We start from the raw sequence: 8,849 nt of genomic DNA on the forward strand, positions 1-8,849 counted from the left end.
TTGAGCCATTTTTGGCTCAACACCCAACTTTTTCAACTTAAAACCTTTAAAACAAGTTTGGAAAATATTTGACACAAGGTTTTAATTGAAAACATGAAATCATCCAATTTTAAAAGGATTTAAAATGAATTAATTCTTGGATGATTTTGGTGCATAAGTAAAGAATGTAATGCATGAAAAAACCTAGTGCACCAACAACCTTACAAGGAGATCTTATGAAGCTTGGGTCTTGAAAAGCACTTCTCTTTGAGGTGGTCTTCTTCTTCATGATTTCTCTTTGGCTTGATTTGTCTTTGGATTGCCACTTTGGAAGTTGTCTTGCCTAATCACACTTGAAATATGATCATTAATTCTAAACCTTGTTTTGTTATCATTAAAATCAAGATTAACCAAACCTTGGTTTCACAAATATTATTATTATTTAACCTTTTTTTATATATTTTATTCCCTACATATTATGGATTCTATAATTTATTTATTTTTTCTATTCAATATTGGCCACAAGATATAGAATAATAATATTATTTAATCTTATCCATTCAAATATAGAAATAATAAGAGCAATGTTTTCTCATCGGTCATTGAACCGAAAAAGTTATTGGTTCATGTTTACCGATGATTGAATTGCTATCAAATCAGTGATGTCATAAATATATAATTTCTATATTATTAAAAATTAAAATTTTAAAAATTAAAATATATAAAAATATTAATTTTTTATCTTTGATATTATCAAATATAAGTATAAATATATTAATAAATGAAATATGTATAATATTTAAATATGAATATATTCAAAATGACATAAAATTTAATTACTCAATTTTAACTAATTTTATAATTTTAGAAGATATTATATTATTTTTATTTAATATTATAAATCTTCTTAGAAAAATACACTTTTTTTTTTGTCATTTTAAATAACGAAATGCACATAGTTGAGTGATGGTCCATGTCTTTTGCTCAACTAAAGATCTAGAGTTCAAATCCATCAATCAAATCCTTTAGGTGATAAGAAAAAATAGGCCGATAACTCAGTCAAACCATGTGTATGGAATCATGGTGCAACCACATTAAGAATCTGTTTGATAGTAATTCTAAGAAACACTTTTAATATTTTTAATACTTGAAATTTTTTATCATTCAAGTATTAAAAATGCTAAAAACATTTCCTAAAATCACTCCCAAACATACTTGAAGTGGTGATTAGATTGGTTGGGCTTTTGCCTCTAATACCATTTAATGGAAGGCTTGGGCTTTTATTTGGGCTTTTTGAAATGATAAAAAGGGGAAGGTTGGGTTTTAAATTGGGCCTATTTAATGAAAGAAGAGTAGGAGTTTTTGTTCGATTCATAAGGAACCGATTTAAGCAATTCATTGTCACAATAGATATTGAAACTTTCTACAAGAATATCCTATCATGCAAATCTTTATTATTATTATTTCCAACTTTCAATAATAAATAGTGTGAAACCAAGGTTTAGTTAATATCGGTTTTGATGATAACAAAACAAGATTTAGAACTAATGATTATATTTCAAGTGTGATTAGGTAAGACGATTTTCAAAGTAGTGATCACAAAAACAAATAAAGTCAAGAAGAAATCATGAAGAAGAAGACCACTTCAAAGAGAAGTGTTTTTCAAGACTCAAGCTTCATAAAGATCTCTTTGTAAGGTTGTTGGTGCATTAGGATTTTCATGCATTACATTCTTTACTTATGCACCAAAATTATCTAAGAGTTATTTTATTTTAAATATTTTAAAATTGGATGATTTCATATTTTCAACTAAAACCTTATGTCAAATGTTTTTCAAACTTGTTTAAAAGGTTTTAAGTTGAAAAAAGTTGGTTGTTGAGCCAAAAACGGCTCAATCGGTTGAACCAAATGAGGAATTGGTCGATTGTCAACTCAACCGGTCGAGGGGTGCAAAAAACCTTATCTCTCTTCCAGAACGGTTGTTCAACTGGATGAAAACCGTTCGACCCACACCTCAACCAGTCGAGGTCCAATCGAGATCCGGTCAAGGTCCGGTCGAGGTCCAACGGTCTCCTGCCAAGCATTAAATGCTAACGACTAGTCAACCGGTCGACTCCCAACTTGACTGGTCGAACCCCCAATGGCTAGTTTGGTTTTTTTTTTTTTCCCTCTATAAAAAGACTCCAAATCTTCATTGTTGAAGAATTCAACCTTCCCAAACCTTTCTTGAATATATTTGAGCCTTGGAATAGTGTTTTTGAGTGCACCATTGTTCTAAAACTTGCATATCTTTAGTGCACCATCAATCCTAGTTTTCTTGTATCATTTGAGCTTAAAGTTTTTGTACTTGGATTTTGTGAGATCAATTATTTTTATATCTTTAAGAAGAAGATTCTCAAGTGTTGGGTATCACTTGAGAAGTTGTTCAAGAGTGGGGTATTTCTTGAGGATTGTAAAGGGTGCTTAGAACCAAAAGTCTAAGAGGGTGGATTGAAATCATAATTCAATTGTATTACTTAAAGGCTTGATTTGGAAGCCTTGAATTAGTAGAACCTCAAGCTTGGGATTGAAGTTAAAGGAGAGTGGATGTAGGTCGGGTTGCGCCGAACCACTATAAAATCTTGTGTTTGCATTCTCTCTTCCCTACTCTTTTACTTTATATGCAATTGTCTTTATATTGTTTTATTATATACTTGCATATATTTGTCTCTTACATTCACATAGTTTAAATTTGCAAAAAGAGACTATCACCATTTTCACCCCCCTTTTAAGGTGATTACCATAGGTTGGATTAACCTAATTTTTCTAACAAATAGCATATATAAAAAAACAATATTTCCATAATTCATGGTTATAATAATAATTCCATAGCTTCTAACTATGTATAATTTTATAATATATGGTTATAAATAATAATTACATGGCTTTTGGTTATGTATAGTTTCATAACTTCTAGTTATGAATAATAAGTTTCTGGCTATATGAGTTTACCACGAGTAATAATTATCCGACTTTTGACTATATATAATTTTAATTTGTGATAAATAGCTTCAAGTTATATGAGTTTAATATTCTTATATTCATAACGTTTGATTATGAATAATAATAATATATAGCTATTGGTTATATAATAACACAAACTTTTTACATAGCCTTTCATTGTTCATAACTTTTAGTTATAAATAATGATAATTGCATAGCTTTTGGCTATGTATAAATATAATATTTTTCATATTGCTTCAAGCATAAGAGTTCTAACATTTACTTTACATAAGTTCAAGGTATGAACAATTAAAAATTTAAGTAATTGAATAACATACGATAATGCATAATTATAATCAAAGAAAATTATATTACGACATACCTTCTTGTAATATTTGATGTAGAAGTCATGAAAAATATAGATAATGTTACAAATTATTGTTAGAGCATGTTGATAAAGTGTTATAAAATAAATGAAAAAGAATAAAAGGACAAGAGAATAATACAAGTACTTAAAAAGAAAATTAAATGAATTTTCATGATAGATACCCCTAAAGTCACAAAGAGATCATTCACAAATTCATATATATAATGCTATAAATTTTTATATTTTATAATAATTTTAAACATCTTGCTTTCTTACTTTCACTACCCTTCTTGTTAGCCTTCACTGTATAACCATTTCTATGTCATTTATTATTTTTAATAAATATTATATAAAATAACATTTTTATATTAATGTTTTAGGAGACAAATAAGAATTTTTATGAAATAAAAATAATTTAATAATCATTTCTTGTGAGAATAATAATATTAAAATATTAATTTAAAAAAATATTTACAAAACCTAAATTAGAAAAAAAAAAAAAAAAAAAAAAAAAAAGAAAAAGGACAAATTGTGGCCCACTTAGCTAATTTTTTAAAATTTCTGATGATAAAAAGGATCAACTTTGTTTGAAATTTGAGGTTAGTTCACATTGATATTCTTTGAAAGGTCAAGTCCATCCAAGAGTCCTTAATTACGCGCACAGAACTGAACTACTTCTACTGTTCTACACAACCTGGGTCTCCAAGCCCTTCCAAAAAAATCTGGTACGACTTTAGCGCAGGGTCTTTCATTTTGTCCTTTCTGAGTTGTCCATTTTCTTGACTTTATTTTTTAGTAAATTAAAGTCTCTTCATTTGGTCCCTCAAAAATTCTGAGAGAACGGGAATCATTCCCAGACTCTAGCCGGTGGATGTTTTCGACCAGCATTCATTATTGTTGATACAGCTAATTCATGCACTTACATATATCAGCTATAATGAATCAAATAGCAAAAGCTTTATGTTATTTATCAAAATGCCCTTAAATAGATCAATTCAAACATGACAGAGTAATATTCAAATTAAAAGGAAAACTCGGACAATATCTAATTATTCAGCAAATAACATGATACGACATAATAATCTATTTAATAACGATAAAAAATAATTTGTTTATTAAATTGATTATATTAATTGGTTTGAATTTAGCTCAATGTAGTTATATTCGATCAAAATCCATGGAAAAAAAAAGGTTTCAATCAAAGACTTCGGAAGACGACGTTACCGGGGCATGCTTCACATTTTCTCTCTGTCAAACTTTGTCTCCTTTATATAAGCAAAGACTTCGGAAGACGTTCTTACCGGGGCATCCTTCACATTTTCTCTCTGACAAAATGTGAACGCCATTAATTCCTTCCTTATGACTTTGCTGATGAGAACATTATACATGAACTAGCAAGCATTTCACCGAAGTGTGAGAGTTGTTTTTGGTTACCATGAGAAGGCCAAGTGTGAGACCTGTGTCTCTCTTACTTACCTGTTTTTGGTTTGTGTTCGGCTGTTCTGCCATAGACACCATTACATCCACCCACTTCATCAAAGACCCTGAAACTATAGTCTCCAGTGGAAGGGTTTTCAAACTGGGTTTCTTTAGCCTCGATGGTTCAAGTAATCGGTATGTTGGAATCTGGTACAACACCACTTCACTGCTCACTATCATATGGGTAGCCAACAGGGACAGACCCCTCAATGATTCTTCCGGTGTTCTCACCATATCTGAAGATGGTAATATTCAAGTTTTGAATGGCCGGAAGGAGATTCTGTGGTCATCCAATGTTTCAAACCCCGCAGGAGTCAATTCAAGTGCCCAGCTTCAGGATTCTGGAAATCTTGTTCTGCGAGATAACAACGGGGTGAGCGTATGGGAGAGTTTGCAAAACCCTTCTCACTCATTTGTGCCACAGATGAAAATTAGTACTAACACACGTACCGGTGTGAGAAAAGTACTGACATCATGGAAATCTTCCTCGGATCCATCCATGGGAAGCTTCACTGCCGGAGTTGAACCTCTAAACATCCCTCAAGTTTTCATCTGGAATGGAAGTCGCCCATATTGGCGTAGTGGTCCATGGGATGGTCAGATCTTGACGGGAGTAGACGTGAAATGGATTACTCTTGATGGGCTTAATATTGTTGATGATAAAGAAGGTACCGTTTATATAACTTTTGCTTACCCGGATTCAGGTTTCTTCTATGCCTATGTCTTGACTCCTGAAGGAATACTAGTGGAAACATCCAGGGATAAAAGGAATGAGGATTGGAAAAGAGTATGGAAGACCAAGGAGAATGAGTGTGAAATTTATGGCAAGTGCGGGCCATTTGGACACTGCAACTCGAGGGACTCACCAATTTGTAGCTGTTTGAAAGGGTATGAGCCAAAGCATACACAGGAATGGAATAGAGGAAATTGGACTGGTGGATGTGTGAGGAAGACGCCATTGCAATGTGAGAGAACCAAAAATGGCAGTGAAGAGGCCAAAGTAGATGGGTTTCTCAAGTTAACAAACATGAAAGTGCCAGACTTGGCAGAGCAGTCATATGCTCTTGAAGATGATTGCAGACAGCAATGCTTGAGGAATTGTTCCTGTATAGCTTATTCATATCATACAGGCATCGGGTGTATGTGGTGGAGTGGAGATTTAATCGACATACAAAAACTGTCTAGCACAGGCGCACATCTTTTCATCCGCGTTGCACATTCAGAACTAAAACAAGGTAATATATTCTAGCTGCCTTTACCCGTCTTGCTCCCCATCTCTCCCTGTAATCCAGTCCTCACGTTTATTACATTCTAGTCTATGTTTCTTATTTACATTTTTGTAATTTTTTTTACAGCCATTTTCATTATCATAAATTTTTAAATTCTGAAGAGATGTAGAATTTGTAATCTGATATTATAATTTGTAGTCAGTTTAATTCTTGTCTTGATTTACAGATAGAAAGAGAGGCGCGAGAATAATTGTTATTGTTACAGTGATTATAGGGACAATTGCCATTGCCCTCTGCACTTACTTCTTAAGGAGGTGGATTGCCAAACAAAGAGGTAATCTGCTCATGTACAATAGTTTAGCGTGCTAGGATATGTTTCAAGTTATTTTCCAGAAATGACTCACAACCATGTTCTGAATCAGCAAAGAAGAGGAAAATTGAAGAGATATTATCCTTCAACAGAGGAAAATTTTCTGATCCCAGTGTCCCTGGAGACGGTGTGAATCAAGTCAAACTTGAAGAGCTGCCACTGATCGATTTTAATAAGCTTTCAACTGCAACAAACAATTTCCATGAGGCCAATAAGCTGGGGCAGGGTGGTTTTGGTCCTGTATACAGAGTAATGATGCCTGTTCCTCTAGACCTTTGTGAGGTAATGTATGTGTTGAACAATGAGTTACTAATTTGCTTCTTGTTGCAGGGAAAATTGGCAGAAGGACAAGACATAGCAGTGAAAAGACTTTCAAGAGCATCTACACAAGGGCTAGAAGAGTTTATGAATGAGGTGGTGGTGATTTCTAAACTCCAACACAGGAATCTTGTTAGACTAATTGGCTGCTGCATTGAAGGAGACGAGAAGATGTTGATCTACGAGTTCATGCCGAATAAGAGCTTGGATGCTTCTCTCTTTGGTTAGATCATACAATTGCCCCCACTATTTATCATCAGTCATGACAAATTATATCCACAGAATAAAACTCTGTTTTTGTACGAATTATTAATTGTCTTTAATATTTTGGTTTTTCCCTGTGGTGTCACTCATTCAGATCCTGTCAAGCGGCAGTTATTAGATTGGAGGACACGGTTCAAGATTATTGAAGGAATTGGCCGAGGCCTTCTTTACCTTCACAGAGATTCTAGATTACGAATTATCCATAGAGACCTCAAGGCAGGTAATATTTTATTGGATGAAGACTTGAATCCTAAAATTTCAGATTTTGGTATGGCCAGAATATTTGGAAGCGATCAAGATCAAGCCAATACTAAAAGGGTTGTTGGAACATAGTAAGTATCTAATCTGTACCAAGTCCAATTTCCCTTAAATTAATTACCTAATTGATCTCCCATTATTTACATCTATGTCAACGACCAAATGTAGTGGCTATATGTCTCCCGAGTATGCAATGCAAGGACGATTTTCAGAAAAATCAGATGTCTTCAGCTTTGGAGTACTTTTGTTAGAGATTGTAAGTGGGAGAAAGAATAGTAGCTTTTACCATGAGGAGTATTTTACCCTTTTGGGATATGTAAGTACCATAAATATTCTTCATCACCTCAATCATGTAAAACTCCATGACTGCCTTCTAGTGAATATTGTTGGACTCAAGTTTACATTTATGGTATGTGAATATTTTCAGGCATGGAAACTGTGGAAGGAAGATAACATGAAAACATTAATAGATGGAAGTATATTAGAAGCATGCTTCCAAGAGGAGATCTTGAGATGCATACATGTGGGACTGTTATGCGTACAGGAGTTGGCTAAAGACAGGCCATCCATTTCAACTGTTGTGGGAATGATTTGTAGTGAAATCGCACATCTTCCACCCCCAAAGCAACCTGCATTTACTGAGATGCGGAGTGGCATAAATACAGAGTCCTCCGATAAGAAGTGTTCCCTAAACAAAGTCAGTATTACCATGATTGAGGGCCGCTAGCATGTCATGCTGCAATATTAATGTTTGATCATTTCTTCCTCTAGTATATTATTCAACTCAAGAACTCTAGTTGAGATCCCTAAAAATATAAACTTGCCTTTAATTATCTTATGAAGTTATTGTAATTTTCAGTAAATTAAAACAATGTATATCAAGTATCTTTCTTTTGTTTTTCCCCTCTAATAAAGTTAATATTAAATGTTTTGAGTTAATTTAATTAAGGTCCTTGAGGTTTTGGCTAAATATGTATAGCCCCCATAAGTTAGAAATTTCATTAAATACCTATCTTATTTTTTTAATTTTTAATTTTTAATCTTTCCTTTTCTTTCCCTCAAAATATAGGTGTATGATGAAATTTCAAACTTTTTTTATTTTCACTCGCCTCCCCTATAAGTTTATGCCCCTATAAGTTTGAAATTTCATTAATTACCTCCTTTATCAATGAAATTTCAAACCTACTAGGGAGATATACAAAGAAATTTCAAACATATGAGAATTAAATATATTTAATCAAGGATTAAAGATGGGGGATTTAAACCTCAAACAAGAGGTTTACGATAACCTTACCCAACCACGAGGGCAAGTTCACCCCTTATTAATACATGCATACATACATATGTATATATATAAAAGTCATCATATAAATAACTAAATGAAATTTTTTCATTTAATTGATTATAAAAATATAAAAATATTATCATAGTTTTTCTTCATATTTCTTTTTAATATTAATATTAATTAAATATTAAAAATTATACATATATCATAATTTATTTTATATCATTTAATATAATTGAATTAAATGGAACATAATTTTAATATTAAATATATTTTAAAATTAGACATATTATAATCATTCATCACAATATTATTATC

At 32.3% G+C, this 8,849-nt stretch overlaps 1 protein-coding gene across 1 annotated transcript; it reads left to right on the top strand.

Moving 5' to 3' along the window:
* Positions 1-4,741: 4,741 nt before the first annotated feature.
* LOC117922881 (G-type lectin S-receptor-like serine/threonine-protein kinase At1g11330) lies at positions 4,742-8,140 on the top strand. The gene is made up of 7 exons (XM_034841079.1): positions 4,742-6,042; positions 6,263-6,370; positions 6,459-6,655; positions 6,737-6,947; positions 7,083-7,320; positions 7,415-7,562; positions 7,674-8,140. Exons 1-7 carry the CDS (start codon positions 4,764-4,766, stop codon positions 7,971-7,973), a joined length of 2,481 nt encoding a protein of 826 aa, XP_034696970.1. The 5' UTR covers positions 4,742-4,763; the 3' UTR covers positions 7,974-8,140.
* The last annotated feature ends 709 nt before the right edge of the window (positions 8,141-8,849 follow it).

This window comes from Vitis riparia, chromosome 10 (assembly GCF_004353265.1).
Source record: "Vitis riparia cultivar Riparia Gloire de Montpellier isolate 1030 chromosome 10, EGFV_Vit.rip_1.0, whole genome shotgun sequence".
Taxonomy (NCBI): domain Eukaryota; kingdom Viridiplantae; phylum Streptophyta; class Magnoliopsida; order Vitales; family Vitaceae; genus Vitis; species Vitis riparia.

Bases quoted from the DNA above. Each gene is read 5' to 3' on its own strand.
- LOC117922881 (XM_034841079.1), top strand. From the start codon at position 4,764: ATGAGAAGGCCAAGTGTGAGACCTGTGTCTCTCTTACTTACCTGTTTT. The intron at 6,043-6,262 runs GTAATATATTCT...CTTGATTTACAG, and splicing joins ACATTCAGAACTAAAACAAG to ATAGAAAGAGAGGCGCGAGA. The intron at 6,656-6,736 runs GTAATGATGCCT...TTCTTGTTGCAG, and splicing joins GTTTTGGTCCTGTATACAGA to GGAAAATTGGCAGAAGGACA.